At 37.4% G+C, this 24,169-nt stretch overlaps 1 protein-coding gene across 3 annotated transcripts in view; it reads left to right on the top strand.

Moving 5' to 3' along the window:
* LOC140164744 (uncharacterized) overlaps nt 1–24,169 on the top strand; it is a 30,749-nt gene that overhangs the window by 1,268 nt on the left and 5,312 nt on the right. Inside the window, exons 2-10 of one of the 3 annotated variants that reach the window (XM_072188102.1) lie at nt 5,198–5,397; nt 6,928–7,083; nt 7,953–8,140; nt 10,178–10,282; nt 11,410–11,589; nt 12,959–13,129; nt 17,953–18,078; nt 20,627–20,761; nt 21,315–21,413. In XM_072188102.1, coding sequence (XP_072044203.1) covers nt 5,220–5,397; nt 6,928–7,083; nt 7,953–8,140; nt 10,178–10,282; nt 11,410–11,589; nt 12,959–13,129; nt 17,953–18,078; nt 20,627–20,761; nt 21,315–21,413 — 1,338 coding nt within the window. In that variant the 5' untranslated portion in view covers nt 5,198–5,219. The other 2 variants (XM_072188105.1, XM_072188104.1) reach the window with 2 other exon arrangements.

The following is a 24,169-nucleotide window of genomic DNA, read 5'->3' as shown; positions in this document are numbered from 1 at the left end:
AATGGAGCTACTAATGTGCTCATTCCATTTGAAATTCATACTCCCCATGTGGAAGATATTTGCAAAATCTTCCACAGAGGTAGTGTGGATTTTAAATGGAATCGCTCATTTCTAATGTTTGACTTGCAGGCACTATTGGTGATTTGCTAAATCCAAAAATCAAAGAAATTCAAAATCAGATTTTGGCATTTTGTAAGGTGTTTGTGTACTAAACCTAGCAAATTAACTGAAATGTTAAATGTCAGGTTAATATGTTGTATCCATGTATAGAACCATTCACATGCAGTCATTTAAAAAAATAAGGTAGCACTTAACATTACAGCAAAATTGAAGGTGATACCCTGTCGCAAAGGCATTTGAATATGTATTTTGGGGTGGTGCAATGATGGTGGACTGGTGGTGATCGATTTATAGGGGGCGAAACAATTTTTTGGCAGGTCAAAAGAGGGGAAGCATTTTGGCAGGTCAAAAGGGGAGGGGCAAACAATATTTGGCAGGTCAAAGGGGGGGGCAAGTGATTTTGGGCACTGTTTTATATTATGCCCTAAAAGGTGTCGCAAATGTTAGAAACACATTCAAATATGCACAATATCCTGCTTGCTACACTTGCATAGGTATGGGTACATATAAATAATGCACAGCCCCTTTATGCATGTATTTCAAAGTATCAAATTTGAATGATGGAGCTAAAACTTTAGCAAAATAAATATTGTGGGTTTATTTTGTGATTTCTTCAATTCTTCTAGATTTCTTGACTAATTTCCATCCCAAATATGTGTACTTTTTAGTATCTTGCATGAATAATTACAAAGTTACAGCACTTTTAATTGTAATTTTGAGAGCTTAAATTGGGCTACAGACAGATTCATTTAGTCACTCTGTCAGATGTGGTTTTATTTACCATGTATGATCTTTATATTTCAATCAGGTAAAAAGCCCAAATTAAAAAAAAAAAATTCGACTGATTATCATAATTTTGACACTTGAGGGCAACCCAGTTATTTATTTTTGGGGCCTAATTACAATACAGGTGAATATACTTTTTAAAAAAATCTTGGAAATCTCTATTCAATAAAGTTATATGTCAAATGTTACAATACAATACATAATCACCAACAATACATATCGCAATGGGTGAATAGAAGCTCTTTTTAAAGGGTTCGTGCTATTTAACTGAAAATGTTGAAAGTCAAATTGTTTTCATTGTTTGTTTTGTTTGTTTGCCACTCTACACTTAACTTGTAACATTGTTACCCTGTTTTAGTACTTTGACCTTGTTTTGAGCACATAATTATTTTAAAGTGGGTTACCCGGCCTCTTCATCACTGTGAAACTTATGATTTTGGCATCAGAAAAAAATTTGCTATTTCAAACATAATTTATGCAACAAATCATATGCAGTGGAAGTGGGGGTTATATGTATTCCCCTAAATTTTTCCATTTTCCCCTAAAATCCTAATAGAAGATAAATTGCCCTTGTGTAGGCATATCCCCCCTTTTTAGCCCCCAACCCACCATTTGGGCCAAAATAGGATAAATTGCACAATGTTGCGTGCTTTTCGCATGCACTGATCCCTCACCTGTTCAAATGTTAACATTTACCATCCTTTTAGGCAACAGTACTGGTTTTATAATAACATTTTTAAAATTATGTTGTCATGTTTTTTCATATTAAATGTTTTAAAAACATTTCCATGACCAGTACTACCAATCATACCCCAAAAACTTCAAATGAGGTCTACTCAATAGGGTAAAAATATCTAAAAAGATCAAGGAAGTGCACTTTTGGGTGTGGTTAAAATCTACTTTTTACATTGAAAGGGGCAATATTTTAGAATCCCCGCACCCCTCCAAAAAAAAAGTCAAGGTTATATAAAGGCTCTTCGTTGGACAAAAGGACATGTCCCAAAATATTCCCTTAAATGGCAAGGTATATTTCGGTCACTGAAAGTTGTGACGCCAGTGGCTTGTATTGTTCATGTCGTGGGAGGGTTGGTAAACTTAATCATGCTTAGCTAAGTGGTTTATTTGGTTGGTGTAATGTGGTATTCCCTTTGAGAGGGGAATTCCCTAAAAAAAGGTAATGGTGATTAGCTCATCACTTAGGTGTGTTGGCGAGTGGGATGGCATGATCGGAGCCATATTTCAACTGCTCAGTGCCAGAAGTGGGTAAAAGTTCATTGTGGTATATTGTGGTCATATACACTTGGCAGCTACACATGGATAATACCCACTTCTGGCACTGAGCAGCTGATTTTCTAGTTTTAGCCAGTTAACTAAAAACAAAAAAGCCTGCAGTGTACTTCTTGACATTAATTAAAATAAATGATGTTATAGAAAATGAGTCAGGGAAGCTACTAATCACAATTATATTTCAATGGGTCTTGTGGTTCTTGAGTTAAGGCCAGTAATATATATTTTTTTTAAATGGGGGCATTTGTTTTTCAAACTTTTCAAGCTTTTGATGATTTTTTAAGGCTATTTAGCCTGTTCCAGATCAAAAATAAAATAACAACAACATGAAAAAACAAACAACCGTCCCTACTTGCAAATTTGCCTGCCCATAGAACAGGGTTTGTAGCCCAACAGAGATGTCTCTTTATGGTACCAAGTTTTTGGTAAAAAATAAATGTGGGGGTATTTATAGTTTGGGAATTCCCAAGCAACAACAAAGAAGGGTGTATTTACACCAGGTGAAAGTTGTTGTCATATGTATTGTTGTTGTTTACATGGTCCAATGAACAACAAGCATGGTCTGATCTTGGGGGAATTCCCTAATAATCAAAAGATTGTGTTTTGACGTCAATGCTTATACTTTACTCTAAATAAAAGGGATGCCTGGTCAGTGAAGTAGCCAGGACTTTTTTTTCAGGGAGTAAGGGGAGGGGGGAAGGCAACTTTTAAGAGGGAGCAGAATTTTATGAATATTTTCAAAAATGGGCTAAAAAAGTACAAAAAGGGTCTAAAAGTCTTAAATATCAGGGTAGCCGGCATCCGGGGTGGGGTGGAGACTTCTCACAACCGCAAAATCTATGCAAATATAAATGCAATTTTTCCTTAACTCATTACCTATAACATTAATGTATTAATATTAAGGGAACAAACCAAAAGATCTACGGTCCTATAAACAAAACTAGTTTCGTTTAGGGGGAGGGGGTAAAAATACTCGACTCGATTATGTTGGTAAAAAACTTCGGTCTGAAGAATGTGTCATTATTATATTTGTAAATTTTTCCCTCCTGAAAATGAGTTTTTATTTTGTCAGAAACAATCATTGCAAAACCATTTTCAAAAATATCTTCTAACAAAAAGTGCAACAATCAACATTTTTTCATGATTTGTATCAGTTGATTACATTAATGCAAACATTTGAGGGTGCATACCATATGCAACACTTCAGCTCTTAGCATCATCATTCTCGTTGTACTCGGTCATCATGAAAAACCGTATGATGTGTCATCATACGACAAAATCATGCGACCAAAAAATTTTGACATTTCAGGATTACGTTTCTGGAGAGAGGGGATCGCTGAGTTACGTTTATAGAACGTCATCAATCTTTTGGTTTGTTCCCTAAGAAGTACACTGGATTTTTATTTAGTTTCATACTGTACAATATAGATCATATGAGTTTGTCTATGATTTGACAAACTTTATCCACTTTCCGACAAATGTTGGGTACCAATTGGCCATGCATACTAGATTCAAATTGAGATCAAATTGATTTACTTTACAAAATTGTTGACTAAGCTTTATGGAGTAAGACTTAGGTTGTTCATTTGCCACACATATTTTGTTTTGTTTCCTTAAATAAACAATTGTACAGAAAGTGCTGTTTTTTCCTGGCCTGAGGCAAGCTGTCTGGGGTGAACAGTTTTCAGGTCATACAATTTTCCAAATGTATCATTGTACCTTGTCTTTAGTAAAAGTGGCGTCAGGTGATCTTTATAGGGGGCGGAGAGCAGTGGCGACACCAGGAAATTTATTCTGGGGAAAATAGGTGGGGGGTTGTAATTGGGGGGATGACAGCTTTCGTCCAAAATGGGCAATTTTTGGCCAAAATAGAGCACATCTTGTCCAAAAAGCTCCAAAATATGGTACTTTTTGCCTATAAATACAGCCATTTTTGGCCAAAATATTGTAATTTTCACCATGGTGATTTTGACTCAAATCTTAGAAATCTTTGTGCTACAATGTATTTTTGTGCTTTTGTGTTCTGAGCAGCTACCATGAAAATGACAATGCGCGAACATATTCCTTCTGTGTATAGATCAATGTAAGGAAGCTTAGTCACAAATTTAAAAACAATTGGTAATTGGGCAAAAAATAATTTGACTTTTTTACTAGAATTTTATGTGCTCATACAACCATTTTTCTAGAACCTTAAACCTTCCACAGTGGTTTGGGTGAAAAGCCCTATCTGTTTGAATATTGAATGATGGACTATTTATGGTTTGCTTTATGGAAATTACAGCACATCAGTTTCAGCCTACTTGAGGCAATTTTTGTGACACTAATACTGAAAAAAGGAGGTTTATTTCTCAATCTGCGCGCTTAGGTAGATGTTAAAGCCATCCTTCTTTTTTCAGGTGATTTTCAACCAAAGAACCAAGAAAGACCCTTCATTTGTCAGTTTCAAAAGTCTCCCTTTTACTTGTTCACAGATCCAAAAGACCTGTAATCTGTCATCTGCCCCCCCCCCCCCCTTGGAAAAGCATAGTACCTAGGGTGGTTTTTGGGGGGCCTGAATGGACTTTTTGCAACCCTCCCCCTATTTTTTTGTCATTAACATCATAAATGATTGGTGTCCATCAATTTTGATGTTTATTGAAAATCTTACCCCTTCCAAATGTAACATTGGATACTCGTGAAATATCCTCCCTCATGCCCTCATGAAATTTGACAATTCTGGCTATATGTACAAAAGTATAGGCAAAATTGATTTAAGCTGAAATAAAAATCCCAGAGGCATGTGATTTTGGTCAGATTTTCTGCTAATGTCTATTTCAACCATACAGGTTAAAAATCATGGAATTTACTGTAGGAACCTATGATGGGCATCACCAACCTCTAACCTTTGACATTCGTTATTAGACTGAATTTCGCTTTAAAAAAACATTTTTTCTGCATCAATCACATAATGTCCTGCAGTAATTATTTTTAACATTTTGACATATCGGTTATTTATTTATCCTAGAAGCTGATCAATCACTCAGCAGATGATGGCAGAAACAGACGAGATACAGAAGCAACTAGACAAGCATCGGGTGAAGCTTGTTGAGAACATCAAGATACAAGTGTTCTTTGACAAGATGCGTAGTCAAGGAGTGTTATCAAGGGAGGATTGCCAAGAGATGCTGGTGTCATCATTGTATCCTACTGATAGACAAAGAGCAAGTAAGTAAGCAGGATAAGATAAGATAAGAATTTGATAAGATGCGTAGTCAAGGAGTGTTATCAAGGGAGGATTGCCAAGAAATGCTGGTGTCATCATTGTATCCTACTGATAGACAAAGAGCAAGTAAGTAAGCAGGATAAGATAAGATAAGGATTTGATAAGATGCATAGTCAAGGAGTGTTATCCAGGGAGGATTGCCAAGAAATGCTGGTGTCATCATTGTATCCTACTGATAGACAAAGAGCAAGTAAGTAAGCAGGATAAGATAAGGTAAGGATGTGATAAGATGATAAGATGCGTAGTCAAGGAGTGTTATCAATGGAGGATTGCCAAGAGATGCTGGTGTCATCATTGTATCCTACTGATAGACAAAGAGCAAGTAAGTATGCAGGATAAGATAAGGTAAAAAGGTAAAGGTAAAGGAGACGACCCTGTATAAACAGTGATCGGAGTGCCCATCTCTCTTTCATTGGCGATTGGGCCAGACTCCTCCATGTAATGTTGCTATAGGGGATCGCTACACCTCCTCTACAGCGAGTCTGTTACCTTCCCAGCATTTAAGAATGCCGGTACCCATTTAAACACCTGGGTGGAGAGGAGTAATCGAGATAAAGTGCCTTACTCAAGGGCACAACATGATGTCGTCGCCGGGGCTCGAACCCGCAACCTTCCGATTATGAGTCCGGGCCCGTTCCGCTCGGCCACCGTGCTCTCTTAATGATTTAGATAAGGTAAGGATTTGATAAGATGCGTAGTCAAGGAGTGTTATCCAGGGAGGATTGCCAAGAGATGCTGGTGTCATCATTGTATCCTACTGATAGACAAAGAGCAAGTAAGTAAGCAGGATAAGATAAGGTAAGGATTTGATAAGATGCGTAGTCAAGGAGTGTTATCAATGGAGGATTGCCAAGAGATGCTGGTGTCATCATTGTATCCTACTGATAGACAAAGAGCAAGTAAGTAAGCAGGATAAGATAAGGTAAGGATTTGATAAGATGCGTAGTCAAGGAGTGTTATCCAGGAGGATTGCCAAGAGATGCTGGTGTCATCATTGTATCCTACTGATAGACAAAGAGCAAGTAAGTAAGCAGGATAAGATAAGGTAAGGATTTGATAAGATGCGTAGTCAAGGAGTGTTATCAATGGAGGATTGCCAAGAGATGCTGGTGTCATCATTGTATCCTACTGATAGACAAAGAGCAAGTAAGTATGCAGGATAAGATAAGATAAGGATTTGATAAGATGCATAGTCAAGGAGTTACTCCAGAGCCGAAAGAAAAGAATCTCTAACAGAACAAAACAAATCCACCATAACAGACCATATCATGTAAGAAAACCATGGCAGGAAGTGCAGTGAGCCTGGACATCTGTGATCAAGATGACATAACCAGTCATCAAAAGCTCAGAAAGTGAGTAAAAAACATTGCCGGGATTTTTCTATCAAAAAATCATTAATCATATGAAACAGTCCTACAAATGAAACTCTTAAATACAATCCTCAATGTTTTCTTTTATTTTCATCCTTCCAGGTCATTTCCTTGACGTAATAACCACAAAAGGTCAACGTGGTTACAATGCCTTCCTGGACTGCCTAGATGAACACTATCCACATGTGTACAAGACTGTGACAGGAAAGGAACCTTCTCCAAGACCTCACATGCCTATGAGTCCATCTGTATTTAACTGTAAGTAAACATCACAAAACAGTATAAACATGACAGACATAAACCTGCCTCCATTCCTTTGTTCAGGCCTGTACGCAAATTTACAACTATAAAGGTTCCAGAATATCCCCAAAATATCAGGGTTTTAATTGTGTTTTTGGTCAAAAAAGTCAAAATTTTGGGAACAAAATCGACCCTCCCCTAGAATAAAAAGGTCAATTTTTTTGGAAAATCTGCACCCCCCCAAAAAACATCCTGCATACAGGTCTGCCTTTGTTTGTTCATTTATTCATTCTTTCATTCATATAATGTGATCTGTGAAAATCCTTTACACGTCGCATTATCCTATTTTGTTTAATAAAGATAATAAAGGCTAAAACTATTTCTTTATTTTTTTCAATCCTTCTTGATGTTGAAGTTACAGGTACAAAATGAAAACAGTTCTAAAAAGAATTCTAAATTTCCATGTTTTTTTGTCTACAAGAATGAAAAATGTGAAGTTTTTCACAGATCACAACACATTTGCTTGTGCATTCTTGTATTCATTCATATTGATTAGCTGATTTGTAAGATTTTATTTTCATGTGCTGGTTGTTCATTCATTCATTCATTCATTCATATGATTTTAACATTTTAGTATTATTCAGATTGACGAGCTGATTTTTAATATTTGATTTTTGTTTGTTCATTGGTTGGTTCATTTGTTCATTCATTCATTCACCCAAGCAGCCATTCATGTAATCATTCATTCATTCACATTATAACTTTTGTCACATTTTATGTTTTGCTTGTTGGTTGATTCATTCATTCATTTACTCATTCAGTAGCTTGTAAATTCTAGTATTCATTCAAACTGACCAATTAATTCATAACACATACATTTTTTTCAGTTTCTGAGGGATTTGGGACTCTATTAAGCGAGATCTCCAACCATAATCATCAACTACAACAAGACAACAATGAGAAGACATACAGCCTGGACAAGTTACAGGATGAGAACATTGATCTTGCCAATCAGAATGCAACATATATGGAGAAACTCAAGAACTACCAGATAGTCCTGAAAAACTATAAACAGGTAGAGTATTTTTTCTCCTTCAGTTAAAAAAATAAAAGCGCAATGATTTATAGTGCGCTACGCACAAGCACGACGCCTAGACGTTGATCCACAAGACTCAGCACACTTTACTGGTTGTCCATATTCCATAAACCATTTAACAACAAATCAGGGACTTTGCTGCTACAAGAGCGCACACCCTAGACATTCCACAAATAGCCATCACAACCAGGATCAACTCCCCGAGTTTCGTACTGGTTACAACAAGACAATTAGCAGTAAGTTCCTTGTCTAGGGGAATTTCAAGCTAACTCAATTTTGTTAAAGTTGATTTGGTGTTACTGACCAGTTAATGAGTCTGTGAAGATCTCCTACCACCAAATTAAAGTCCCATAGAGATATGTACTAAATTTGCCTTTATAAGAAAACATCATTTATTATTCACAGGAGCGACTCAGTTCTTAGTGACAGCTAAGATGGTTGAAATTACCCCTTGGCTGATCCCTCTGGCTGGAAAAAAAATATTATTATTTTTTACGACGGGCCCTCAAGTTTATGACATCAGGGAATTACCAAATTTACATACAAAATCATGCCAGTGTTTCTGTATAGAAAACAGAAGAAAAAGGATGCTTAAAATCATTAAAATTTACTCTACCATATGTGACACGATCAAGGGAAATGAGTCGGATGTCGCTAATATTGATTTTGAGATATTAACAAAGAAAGTGTTAAAATTCTTTTGTTTTATATTGTTTTCAGCGATTGATGAATTGATGTAACTTTGCAAAGAAAAGTTGTATCAACATGGGGTTTTCAGTCTCTGAAAGCTCTAAATGTCCTCTTTAGAAACATGTGAAAAACATTTTTCGACCAGGGTCGACATGTGACTCATTCCCCTTGATCATGTCTCATATTTCTATTTGGTGGTGTGAAATGTGAGTTTAAGTCATGGTAGAATAGTATCAAAACTACTTTTATACTGTCTGGTGTTACTTGTTTGTTATCAATGTCATTATTGGAAGTATTATTTCACTTATTTTAGTGTGCATATTTCTTTTTTAATGCATGTTATTTTTTGATACTATATTCACCTAAGTGATAACAAACAAAAATATCGCAATACAATAATTTACAAAAAGACAAAATCAAGGTTAATTTTGGTCTTAAAAGGGCATAAAGATATATACCTCAATTTTAGGTCAATTTGGTCCAAGCATTCTGAGCTGGACAATCACAATCATTTCCTGAAGATTTTGCTTAACATTTTTAGAAGCATATGTTAGGACATCTTTTTATATTCTGTGGAACCTAAATTTTTATCTGGGGCAGATCTTGGCAGCCTTTTGTTTATCTCTGGACTCAGACTCAGCAACTCAAATCCTGCTTCGATATATAGTTCAAAGTGATAACAAAAATATCGCAATACAATAATTTACAAAAAGACAAAATCAAGGTTAATTTTGGTCTTAAATGGGTCTAAAGATGTAAACCTCAATTTTAGGTCAATTTGTATATTCTGAGCTGGCCAGGGAAGGGGCACACTTCACATACATTTCCTGAAGATTTTGCTTAACATTTTTAGAAGCATATGTTTAGGACATGTTTTTATATTCTGTGGAACCTAAATTTTAATCTGGGGCAGATCTTGGCAGCCTTTTGTTTATCTCTGGACTTCGACTCAGCAACTCAAATCCTGCTTCGATATATAGACGAATCCAACAAGCCAAGTGATGGTCAGAATTCAGTCGGCCATTACTGGGTCCAGTCTGCACCAAACTGGTGTTGTTACTGCCCAATTGGGTGGATTAAATCCGCTTAAAATTTGATGTTGAATTGTATATGTATTGTGTTGTAAACTTTCATCATTCTTTTGTCTATGTGTAACACGGGTGATGGAATGCAGTTTAATATCCCTGCCAAGGCCATATCATTTCACATTTTAGGTGGGATAGACCTAAGGGGGGATCCAGCTATGGCTGCCATTGAGGTGTAGGAATGCGTGAAATTGGATTTGTCTATAGTTCAATGTGTTTTATCTTTCATTGTATCCACTAGCTGGAAATAGATCATAGAGATCTCAAAGATGAGCTTCTTGACTTGTATATCAGCTTACATCAGACTGAGAAAGACAAGGAAAAGTACAAGGCACTGTCAAAGCAAGTAAGTCCTAATTCTATTTAAAATCCACACTCCTCCTAGGAAGATTTACCTAAAGCCTTCCACAGAGGGAGTATGGGTTTTCAATACAATAGACAATTGGGTAACTTCCAATTGAAATACTTACCTCACAGTTGTGAAGATATAGATACACCCATATACATAAAAGACCTAAAAAAATTTAGGTATTTTGGGAAACTTCATGTATATCTTCAATACAAATGGTTAAAATTTTCATATGATGGTTGGCTTTTTCTCCCAGCGTCATACACTTTAAGAACATAGCATTAGATTTATTCCAGAACTGTTAAATGTCAAAAAAATGTAAATTTTTATAATTTGCCATAAAGTTTGTATTATATTGCAAATTTTTAAAAAAATCACAAATTATTTGATATCAGAAGGACATTCCTCCTATTCAGAATGCATAATTATGGTGTGTCTGATGTGCTCTCACTAGGTCCCACAAAAATACTGTGCAAAGGTAGGTTACAGAACCTTTAAATTAAATTCTATTACCCCCACGACCCATTATTCTAAATCGCGCACTGTGATTTGTTGAAACGCGTCACGTGAAAGACCATTAATTAGCAATAAAGTGGCCAGGGTAACAAATTTTATGTTCTTCTCGCATCACAGCGCACAGCAAAGCGTGATGCAGTATATTAGCGTTGTTACGCATTCTACGCAAAGCATTACGCTTGGTTACGCGTTCTGCAATATCGCTATCACTTACGCTTTGGATACGCGTAGGCGCTCCACCTTGAGGTAAACAACTCCTCGGCAGTAAAAACGTTTAAATAATGGGTTCGGCTGCGCCTCACCCATTATTTACGTTTTTACTGCCTCGGACACAATATTTTCGTGTAAAGGATAATGCTGCACCCTTTATTTCTTAAATAATTATCCTTTACCCGCAAATAATGTGTCCTCGGCAGTAAAAACGTTAAATAATGGATTCGGCTGCTCCTCACCCATTATTTATGTTTTTACTGCCTCGACACATTATTTGCGTGTAAAGGATAATGCATTGCCCTTTATTTCTTAAATATATTAAATTACTAGTGTGTATTGTTTATGTTAATTAATGGTGCATTATTGATTTTTTTTCTTTTTTTGATTTGCTATAGAAATCTGAGAAGGTTCATGAATATGAAGAAAAGCTGAAAAGAATCACCAATCTGTTGAACTCACAAAGAAACAGTCTGGAGAGGACAAGCAGTAAAAATGAAAAGCTGTCTCAAGAAAAGAATCAGTTACAGAAGGAAATATCACATATCAAAATGGAGATGGAAAAAGTCCATAGACAGGTGAGAGATAGAGTTTGGTGACTAAGTTGACAATGGTTGTAGTCACGACTAGTGGTAGTCACGACTAACAGTAAATATGAACAACTCTCTTAAGAATTAAAAGAACCAGTTACAAGGGGAAATAATCCATATCAAAATGGAGATGGAAAAAGTCCATAGAGAGGTTGAAGTTGGGTGACTAAGTTGACAAGGGTTGTAGTCGTGACTATTAGCAGTAGTCACAACTAGCAGTAAAAATGAACAACTCTCTCAAGAAAAGAACCAGGAAATAATTCATATCAATATGGAGATGGCGAAGGTCCATGGACAGGTAAGAGTTAGAGTTGGGTGACTAAGTTGACAATGGTTGTATTCATGACTAGCAGTAGTCGCAACTAGCACTAGCAGTAAAAATGAACAACCCCCAAATTTGCCAAAGTGTACAAAAGGCCCCAAAATGTCAGAATTTATGAAATGTGGCGAGCAAAAAAACAGTTTTTTACGGAATATCCAAATTTTGGAAAGAAAGTCCACTTTTCAAAAAATTCCCCCCCCCCCCGCTTGGGAAAAAGGTTCACTTTTTCAAAATCAGCACCCCCCCCCAAACATACTCCTACGTACGGGTCTGCGTGCGATCTAATTACATTTCGTTATTTGTGAAAACGTGAACGCAAATCGAAGTCATTAATATCTCACAATTGACCGCAAAATGCGTAATGTTCCAATGTCGCACACAATTGACCGGCGTTTGCGTGTTGTTGTGCGCCTAACAAACTGCGCATGCGCTGGCTGCCATATTTGGATTGCGCACTACCATATTTGCACAGATTGTGATACGCACTTTTGTTGTTGGTCGTCCTGTTTTAGCCTGATCGATTTTTGGAAAGGAAAGATGTAAAAATCATCTATTTTTTGAGCAAAATTGTGTGTTATTTTGTAAGGTGAAGAGATTAAAGTGCCGGTTATGAATGAGGTTAATAACTTTGCATCAGTAATATCCCTCGGGATATTCCTCAGTTCCAAAGGCAAAATGTTTAGATTTTTCACAATGCCCTCCAAATAACCGATGCACAGTTATTAACCTCTAATTGGACCATGATTTAAAAAACAGGTGAAAAAATGTTCAAGTTGCATTTAAACAAAAGAGTAGGTGGGAACTTTCTGGATAGAGAATATAGGCCTACAGTACTGCATTCCACTGCCTATGAATACAACCATAGGTTTAGGAACCGGAGGAGGGCTAGCCTTTGCGTTTTTACCTATTTTTGCAAAATTGTAGAGTCACCTTGGACACTCCCCAGAATGGGTCATCAACCAAAATTTAGTTTGGTCAGCCCCCCCCCCCATATTGAAAATATTCCTAAGCTGCTGCCACATTTGTTTCTTGTAGAGTACTATTTCCTGTGCCAGCTACACGGAATCCATAGAGTTGGACAAAGATACCATGATAGAGATATACAAGCAAGACAAGGAGACCGCACTGAGGGATTATGAAGATGTCAATAGTCAGTTATATGAAGCCAGACAAGAAATTGATAGCAAGGATATGAAAGTGGACAAGGTAGGTTGTAGTCAAAGAATTTATATGGGGAGAACTTGGATATTAGCTGCCATGTTTGCATGGACATAAAAGAGTGTATCCAAGGGCGGTGGAATAATTTTGAAGCGGGGTAGTTTTGAGACCATTCATTGAGTGGGTGCAGAGATGTGCACACTTGCACAACACAAGGTGTCTGAGAGGAGATGTGCTCCAATGAGAAATGAAGCCCCAATTGAAGCCATTTAATGCACCATTTTTGCACTATTTTGTTTTTGTTATTAGTAGACTAGGGTCTAATATTTCTTCTTCTTCTTCTTGGATACTATGCAACATCCCTCGTAGGAACAAGACGCAATAGGAATAGTGGTGTGCGCTGTTTGGACTTTTTAGTCCCTAATGTCATGAATGGTTCGATCCTGTACTCGGACGAAGTCCCCCAATGTGATCTTAAAGTGATCAGGATCTGGGATGTTGGTTATGTTGGATGGAATGCTATTCCAGTCCCTTACAGTTTTGGGGACAAAAGAGTACTTATAACTGTCAATTCTGGTGTGGTGTTCGATATATGCTCCTTGTGCTGATCTGCGAGTGAGCCTCTGGGTCGGCCGTAAGTAGTTTTGCACTGGTAATGCTAAGTGCCCCCTATGGCCTTGTGTAGAATACAGAGTCTTGAAATTTTACGTCTTGTTGATAACATGTCCAATTCGGATTTACGCATGAGATCTGTAACACTCTCCTTCCAATCGTAGTTGTTGTGTATAAAACGGGCTGATCTACGTTGGATTTTCCCCACCTTCTGTATGAGTTCTTTTGAATATGGATCCCATATTGCGAGCAATATTCTAGTGTTGGTCTGATTAAAGCTGTATATGCAGCTTTCTTAGTATCTCTCGTGCATGCCCCTAGGTTTCTACGCACAAAACCAAGTGTTCTACTAGCGGAGGATGTTATCTTATTTATGTGTGAGTTCCATTTCAGGTCTTGCTGAATCTCTACCCCAGGTAATTGTGTTGAGTGGTTTCTTGAAGAATGGTAGACCCAAGTTTGTATTTGGTAATTATCGAGCTCTAGATGCTGGTATTCTTAAAACAAAGCACTTGTCTGTATTGAAACTCATCTGCCAACAGCTCTCCCATGATGATAGTGTCTCCAGATCTTTTTGGAGACTATGGGCATCTTCTGACGACTTGATATTTTTGTAAATCACACAATCGTCCGCAAAGAGACGTACAGTAGAGTGTAGGTTATCCGGCAGATCATTGATGTAAATAAGGAACAAGAGTGGGCCCAGGACCGTTCCTTGCGGGACCCCAGACTCCACTCTTGCCCAGCCGAAAAATCTCCTCCCACAACGACACGTTGGTTGCGATTTTTAAAAATGCAGACAACCAATCCATTACTTTTCCATTAACACCATATTGAGAGCATTTGAGTAGTAAACGATTGTGCGGTACCATATCAAACGCTTTGGAAAAATCCATGATTATGGCGTCAGTTTGAGTTTTGTTGTTAAGAGAATATGAAAAATCATGGATGGTCTGAATCAACTGTGTCTCACAGGAGTGGCCTTTTCTGAAACCGTGTTGCGATGTTGTAAGAATGCTATGCTTATCTAAGAAACTCATGATATGCGAATGAACGATGTGTTCTAATACCTTACATGGAACTGAGGTGAGAGAAACAGGCCTATAATTGCTTGCCTTGGTTCTCTCCCCCTTCTTGTGAATTGGTGAGATGTTTGCATTTTTCCAGTCATTGGGCAAGACCCTGAATCAAGGGATGCTTGATAAATAAAGGCAAGGATGGGCGAAATTTCAGGAGCAAACTCCTTCAAAACACGCGTGAAATCCCATCAGGCCCTGTGGCCTTATTGGGATTTAAATTTGCAAGTAATTTTGTAACGCCCATTCACTGAGACCACAATATTGGAAATAGAGGAAGTGTTTTTGGATTCAAACTCAGGCATCGTGGTCATGTTTTCCTTTGTGAAAACGGATTTGAATTGAGCGTTCAAAAGCTCAGCCTTTTTGGTATTATCAGTCTCCATGACACCCTGGTTTTTGAGGGTGTGAATACCAGTAGTATCATTGCGCAAGTTCTTAACGAAGGACCAAAATTGTTTTTTGATTCCATGCAAAAATCTCTGATATATCTTCTATGGGAGGTTCTTGTCACCCGGTGTGTGTCCTTACGTTTTTCTTTAAATAAGTCCCAATCCTCTTGATTATTACTCTTTCTGGCTTTATTATAAGCTCTTTGCTTTTGTTTCTGAGATCTTTTCACCTTACTATTGATCCAAGGTACTTTATTCCGGCTGGTTACCTCTTTGGATGGAATGAACTTGTCCATGGTGGACGACAGATTTTCTTTGAACTGTGACCAGAGAATTTCTACTGACTCTTCGTGTGTGTTCTTTTTCACAAATTCATCACCAAATTCTTTGAGCTCACATTTCATTCCTTCTAAGTTGGCTTTATGAAAGAGGTATATTTTTCTAGGTTTTTGCTTACATCTTTTAGGGCTAAGGTTCATGGTGATAACTGGAATTCCGTCATGATCACTAATACCAGGGAAAACACATGACTTCTCAACAAGAGTTTCATTATTGACAAAGAAGAGATCCAAGATGTTTTGATTACGGGTAGGCTTGTTCACAACTTGCTCCAGGTTAAAATTATTAGCTATGTCAATTAATTGCTGACATACACTCCTGGGGTTTGGACCAGGTCTGATCGATTGATCGGTCCAATTGATATCACCGAGATTAAAATCTCCTCCCAACCAAAGTATCCCTTCATTAGGATTTTCTATCTTTGCCAATGAATCATGTAACTCTTGCAGGTACTGGGACTCCTTCTTATCTGGTGGCCTGTAGAAGGAGCATATGGTTAATGTTTTACAACCTACCAATTGCACTTGAGCCCATAAGATTTCACAATTTGCATCAAGGTCCGGTTTATGGGTAAATACAAGGTCGTTTTTCAGTGCAATTAAAACTCCACCGTGTGAGTCCTTACGGTCTTTTCTAATCACTGTGTAGTTACCTGGAAATAGTTCTTTACTACCCACATCTGGGTTTAACCAAGTTTCAGACCCTAAGACAATATCGGGTTCATGGATATCTAAACATGCTGCCAGCCCGGCAACTTTGTTTTTCACACTCTGAAAGTTTACCACCATGACCTTCAATTGCCTTTTGGGTTGGGGCTTTTTACACTTACGGATGGTGGGTTTCTGTTTCTTCGGCAGAGAGCACTTGGGAGATGATGAAGCTACAGGTGGACTAAGAGGCCCAACATCATCTTCAGAAACATTACTCAAACATGAGAAACTATTTGATGTTTCAAGAGTCCATTGTGAGAAAAGTGAGGTGGAAAAATTGGGGAGGCCACAATTACAACAGGCCCAGGAGATGCTGCAATTTCCTAACACTTCGTGAATTGAGTGTGTTCATTCCCATACAACTTGAGTGGTACCAACCCTCGCATTCATCACATTGAATAGCCCTTTGTTCCCAGGTACATGGTAAATTACAAACAACACATGGAAACTTTGAGCAGGAGTCATCAAAGGGCCCTGGGTTTAACTCACAATCTCCTGCTTGCATAAGCAAGAGAATGGCCAAATACATAATGCCTGATCTGCTCAAATTTTCAACAAGAGGTTTACTACGCCTAGTTATGAACAATTGTGTAGGTAGGTGATTAAATTTAAACACTGTGTGCATGTTCGGTTTCAGACCAACTCCTTGAATCCAGTTTAACAGTAAAATACTCCAGTGTGTATGCTTAAGATTCAGATCATTTAACCATATTGATTTACAACTGTATGCCTGCTCAAGCAGGAGAAAGCTCATGTATGTATAATTTACATTACTACTATCTACACAAGGCTCGTGTGAGATAAACACATCCACTGATGAAGTATGGTGTACTGATTGAGTCTTACCCTCGTTTTTTCTTTTTCCATGGAATTCGTTGCTAAATTCACACGCAGATTGAGGCTCAATGATAAATAAAATTATCGCAATACTCACGAAGATCCTTGGTAACATGGTGAATGAATAACAGGGCACGCCCATAGGGGAAGACACTGGGAAATACCAGCGCTAATCCTACTCACAACACGACCCGTGGAGAGCAACTTAGCACGCCATATTGGAATCCATTACCATTGCGCAATTACGCTGCAGTCAGTGTGATGACGTGTGAATCAAGATGGCCGACTCACGCTGGACCAGGATGATTTATGAAGTCCAAATTTCACCGTCTAAAGCAATAAATATCGCAAAACTAATGTTCCCAGTATGATCCTGGATGTTAAAAGCTTCAGAATGTCAGTTTTTGGATATGTGACAAAAAGCCTGACTTTGAGCGGTACAATTTCGGAGCGATGTTGAGGTCCGACCGTACCACTTCAAGGGCGCACACCACATTGAAGTTTGTGCAGTTACAAATGAGATTTTTTTTAAACCCTTTTTTGCACACACCTGATCATTAATTTTGATCATGGTATTACCATTGACATGCAGTAAAGAAGTTATTTAATTTGCCAGATATAGGGGCTATATACCATTAGAGAATACTATTTTGGGACCTGTCGATAGTAGGGGCATCCCCTTCAGTAAAAAAGTGGGCCTTGCACCCAGTGGAAGAAGTCCCCCCATACTAAAAAAATAAGCATGATGAGAGCAAAAACTTCAGCATCTTTTTTGTAAACTCGTATGATGTTTTCAGGGAGGTGTTGCCATAGCAATGTTGCAGACACATAATATGATTTATCCATTACATTCCTTGACACAACTATCGCGACATTTACATCGCACGTTATACTCGTCTTTTCAGCTTGAGGCCGAAAACAAAGACTTGAAATTCACCATTGAGATGATTCAAAAGGATTTGTCAGCAACGGAGAGAAACTACCAGTTGATGTGGCAAGAATTACAGATATCCAATAGAGATGCTAATAATGTGAGTACTGATGCTAAGATTGTGGCAGGGGGGGGGCGCATAGCCCCTCTGACAAAAAACTGAAAGAAAAAAGTGCCCCTCTGACAAAAACTGAAAGAGGAAATCTAGAGGGGAAAGGAAAATTCACCCTGATCATGGGCCAAAATATTGTAAAATACACAGTTTTTGCGCACATTGTCACAATAATGCCCTTTTCATCCAAGTCATGGGTGAAAATAGTGTAAAATACAAAATATTTGTGCCAGGCCCTTACGCAGGATTTCATTTAGGGGGTGCTGATTTTGAAAAAGTGGACTTTTTTCCACAGGGGGGGGGGGCAATTTTGTGAAAAGTGGACAAAATTTGGACCTTTTTTGTCCAAAAGAGTGTAAAAAACCTGATTCTGATATTTTGGAACTTTTTGTATACTTTTCCAAATTTGGGGGCTGCATACGGGCCTGATTTGCGCGCTACGCATGCACATAGTTCCAATAAAGCCGTTTGTTGAAGCTCAAAGACATGTACAGTCTCTCTAAAAAACAAAACCAGTATATGTATGTATGACGCAACTGCAATTTTTTTTTCGTCTGTGCCCCAAAATTTTTATTTTGCCCCCGACCAAGAAAGCTGGCTACGCCCCTGTTTGGAATTCTGTTTTTTAATATTATCATCAATTTTTTCCCCTTAAAAATAGCTTTAAATCAAATTTAATTATTTATTAGCTGCCATCATGTATGATGTTCACATGTCTTGTGATGTCTTGTCTGCACATGATATAGGTATGCCAGGTGAATTCAAATTTGCCATCAAACTGCATCATTTTATATATCAAATTAAAGCCCTTGAGAAAAGAAAGCCAACACTGAAAACCTTTTTGTCATAGCACTTTCCGTAGCAAAGTTACATCTAGTCAAAGATTGACTTTCATCAAAAAGATTCAGCTAGCAAAATTCCCAAAAAAAGCATTTCGGGGGTGTTTCTAGATCTTAGTCTCATGACGATAGCAGCTTTTTTTAATGGAACTGCTATCAAAATCCCTCTGAAATTCCATGTGCGAGTCTCTCATCACCAAAAAAATCATATATTTGGGTCAAGTGAAGTTTAGACAACATATTTATGTAGGTTTCCTTGAGCAAGCGGTTAAATTTCAATGTAAATTTGTATTGCCGGTTTAGGCCATTTTGGCTGACTAGCAAATGTGTTAACTGACGTTTCCCTCTCATACCTACATGATAGTTTTTGTCTTATATGTGACATGATCAAGGGGAATGAGTCGCATGTTGGCAATTTTCAATTAGAAGTTTTTTACATAATTTTCTGTCAGTTTACAAATGTTACATTTTGATGCAAACCCCATCAAAATCGGACATCTGGTTACGAAGTTACGAGCAATTTTATCAAATATAAAACAAAAGAATTTGAACACTATTTTTGCCAATATCTCAAAAACAATATTAGCGACATCCGACTCAATTCCCCTTGATCATGTCACATAATATGTCTATCCTTGTTTTGCACCATCTTTTTTCTGGTGAATTTACTATTTTTCTTAATAAAACCATTTAATACTTTGTGACCATTTATGTCAAGCATTTGCTCTATATGGTTCCCACACTTTCAGATCAAATATTTTTCTCATTATATTGCCTATGTATTTCGATTTGTTACTGTTAGTGAAATAAATGAAACTGAAACAATTTACCAAAAGGAATATACTTGGTCCCATCCGGAATTGAAGATGACATCGGTGCTTTTATGCAGTTGTGTCACATGTGTGCTGACAAACCACCATTGTACGCATGTGTATATGCTTTACAAAAAGATGCTACTTAAGATCATTTTAACATTTTAAAACATAAGGACGTTTTTAACTTACGTTTTAACTTAACTCCTTGGACACTACTGGTCATCTAACAGCATTTGTGATTGGTTGATAACTTGAAATGCTCATTTCAATTGCCAATTATGACTAGGCTTTAAACTGTTTATGGTCAAACTTCATTTACAGATGATCTTATTAATACCCTCCTTGATTGGATCAAAATTGACACAATATTCATTTTGGCCAATCCGCAGATAGTTCTCATGGGGTTAACATGTTCTTGTTACTAAAACCTTGAGATTTCATTGTTCACTTTTGGTGACTTTGTGTTTGTTTCTTGGAAAATACAGGTTCTTGGAAAAGGAAGTTTTTACTGTCATTGCATTTTCTCTTTTTTTTCAAATAGTCATATCATTAAAAAACTAGAAATATGGACCATTAGATATTATATTTAGGCCAAAAAAATTGATGTTTTTAGTCAATAAAATGAAAACTAAAGACCATTTCCAAAAATGAACAAATTTCCCTGGACTTAAGCCTGTAAGTTAAAGAAATGAAAAGGTTTTATAATTAACACATTTTGTTATGTTTTCACATAAATATTTACATCTTATATAACCCTACATTTAACATTTTCTGCTAAACATTTTGTGTTTGCTGGGGTCATGTACAGATATCAAATCATCATTATCATTGTCATTATTGTCATCATTTATATCATTATCATCATTATTATACATTTTGTAGGCATTGGAACAAAGAAACCAATCACAAGCAGAATTACAAATGATAAGAAAAGAGACAGAACAGAGACAGTTCATGCTTCAAGAGGAACTCATGAAATACAAAGGAGAACTGCACAGTAATCCACAAGATAATATGGTAGGGAAATGTAAAGTGAAAAAAAAACACATTTTGCTCAAAATGTAAAAATCAGGCACTTATTGATGAGTTGACTTCTGACGTGATTGCCTGGCAGTATGTGCACGCATCATCACAATTTCCATTGTTTTTTGCCTGGCAGTATGCGAGCACATCATATTTTGCTCAGAGCCCTCCCGCCACATCACATTAAAGCTATCCAATAGTGTAGTGGCTGTAAGCAGTTCGCTCAAGCATATCGATATACCAGTCCCTTGCCTTTGTTGATAAACATTGAGGTCAACTCATCTTATAAAGTTGAAATAATACTGGGCTGTTCCATTTAGAAACCGCATGCCTACTGTGGCAGATTTTGGAATTCCAACCAAATTCAAATTTTCGAACTTTGCTTAAACTTGTGGGAAACTTGGTAAACACTCTACCAGTGGTGTAGCTAAATGGTGCAAATTGCAACAAGCAAAGTAAAATCAGATCACTGTTAAAATATTTGAATATGTAAATGAAGCCTCCCATAGCATTGGTTAATTACAGGTAATATTTCTTATCATTTCAGGTTGATGGAGATGGACTCTCTATATCTCCATTAATGATAGCAATGTCTAGAAAACCTGTGAGGGGCTCATATATGTCATCATCATCAGGGGTATCAAGTGTAAGTTTTCATACCCAAACCCACCCCACCTACCCAAACACACCACACACACACACCCCTGTGTGTGTTTGCCTGCAAATGTGGACACAGTCTAGGACTATGCAAACATGGATGTCTGAATCAGCTTCCAATCGACTTACCAAGGACGTTTTTTGCCATTTTTTGTGTGTATGTGTATGAGATGCTATTTTACCTAGCAACCATGGACAATGCTTTATATAATATTTAATGCATGGTAGAGGATTTATCTCGCCAATGCATTATACCTGCAATTGCGGTCATTTGCAGACTTCCGAAACCGAGGATGAACCCCTGTTTGCAAAGTGGTCCACGGTTTAAATGTGAAATGTCATGTGCGTGTGATCGTTTGGCGGTAAACACATACCCACAAATGATAGCAATGTCTAGAAAACCTGTGATATATGTCATCATCATCTGGGGTATCAAGTGTATAAGTATTCATACATACACCCTCCCCCTATGTGTGCTTGCCTCCAAACATGGAAACAGTTTAGGACTATGCAGGCACGTACGTTTGCTTGCGGACATCTGAATCCACATTCAATCAAGGTGCTGAGGACATATTCCTCTCTATTCAGGGTCTTTGTCCCCCTCTTTCCTAAGTCAAATATATGACACACTTTTGAAGAAGTAAGACTACACACAACCGAAAGTCAGTTTACCGGGAAAGTAAATCAGGGTCACACCTGTTTAAGTCCTCCGATGAGATGGACAAAATATGATAAGGATAATGAACTGAGTGCAATGCATTCGTCAAGATAATCGCACACGCCGCAGAGTTATTGCATTTAGCTCGAGAGCCGATAGGCTCGAGAGCTAAATGCAATATAACTCCATGGCAAGTGCAATTATCTTGACGAATGCATTTGCACGAGTACATTATCCGTCATACACTTTGAGTGTATTAAAACAATAGGCAATATTAATTGCTGCATTCATTATATTAGTTTTAATATTAGGGAAAATATCTTACATTTTAAAAACACCGTCAGGCCATTGACCAGCAAGGTAGCATTTAAGGCAGCTGTGTACTCTCAGACATGCATGTAGTAAAAGTGCCATAACTTTGTAATTATTAACGCAAGACATATAAAAGTATACATTTTTATAAAGGCAAGACATCAATGAATCTTAATATAAATACAGATTTGGTGTAAAAATAACAATTATGAAGAAAATCACAAAAAAGTGAGTTTTTTGCAATTTTTGTTCGGTACATCATAACAAAAAACACTCTCTCAAAAAGTTTTGTTTTGTTTTTTTTTTTTTTTTGAGACACCATTCCAAAAACGTTTTTTTTTAGTTTTTGATATTGGCCTTATTTTTTGAGATATTGACCATATAAGGGATCAAAATGAACTTTTTAAAATTCACAAACGCCTATTTGCACAAAATGATGCCTAAAATCGGAAATAGACCAAAATATAAAAAAAATGAGAAAACCGTTTCTTAAGTCGATCATGCTTTTTATGATGAGCATAATTGCTTACCTAATAGATGCTGTATTTATTGAGTTATCGTGTACCTAAATCGTCATTTTACCGAGAAAATGAACATTGAAATAAAGGCCGTTGAAGTTTAAAGTGGTCACATTTTGCACTTTGATCGAACCTCACAGGAGAATGCGGCAGTTCTTGTTTTTCTACCTTACATTACGTGAACATCGGGTAAATCCACAGCCCTTTGAGAAGTTTGGGCGAAATCTATTCATATCTTGATGTTTAAATCGGGAAAGAACTTGAAAAATTCACATTTTATCAGCTAAAACGGAGCCATTTGACCGCTAGGTTTTAATGAAATCAGTGCTTCAGCGGTGCTTCCATAAGATGCGCGGCGCATGCAGCTAAGCGTTGCCATGTATGCGTAGCGTAGCGATCTGTGCGTTAACAAATTGCGCTGGCGTCTACAAAAGCGCGATGCGTTGTTGCGCGCGTATACCCGGATGGTACAACACAGATTTTCTTTCCTTGTAAATTGCGGAAACGAGTGAAATAGTGAAATAAAATCCATAAAATAGAGCAGTTGGAGTTAACAAATCTGGATTTTCTCTCCTTGTATTTATAAAAAACGTAACAAAGTAAATACATTTAAAAAAAACTCAATTTCGCGAAAGAAACAATGTCTTGAGTACACAGCAGAGATGTAGACTTGAGTCGTGTGACTTGGACTCGAGTCTGACTCAAGTCACTATTTTTGGGACTTGTGACTTGACTTGCAACTTTTGCAAAATGACTTGACTTACTTGTGACTTAGACAAAATGACTTGGACTTGGACTTGGACTTGAAAAAATTGACTTGTTACCAACGCAAGTCTGAGGTTACTTTCCTGTAAATTGAAATTTATGGATAGAATTTATGAATATTAATAGGCCTACAATTACATTAATGAATTATCCGCTGGCGGGCCTCGTGTCCGGCATAACCGCGCTGCTGAACTGGAAATAAATAAATACATAAATATATAGTGCCCTCAATCAGCGACACGGGCCCGGCGTGGGAAGTAAAAGTATGTCGGGTTGAAAACTCGGAGTCCTGTCCCAGCAAACACAAAACTGGTGAATAGACTTGTAGTGACTTGTGACAAGTTGTGACTTACTTGCGACTTGACTTGTGATTTGATGACTTGTGACTTGACTTGACTTGCAACTTTTTCAAAATGACTTGACTTACTTGGGACTTGGACAAAAGGACTTGTGACTTGGACTTGACGTGCAAAAATGACTTGTTGACATCTC

Source organism: Amphiura filiformis, chromosome 11 (genome assembly GCF_039555335.1).
Source record: "Amphiura filiformis chromosome 11, Afil_fr2py, whole genome shotgun sequence".
NCBI lineage: Eukaryota > Metazoa > Echinodermata > Ophiuroidea > Amphilepidida > Amphiuridae > Amphiura > Amphiura filiformis.
Note: the sequence above shows the minus strand (reverse complement) of the source record. Positions and strands in the feature narration are given on the sequence as shown.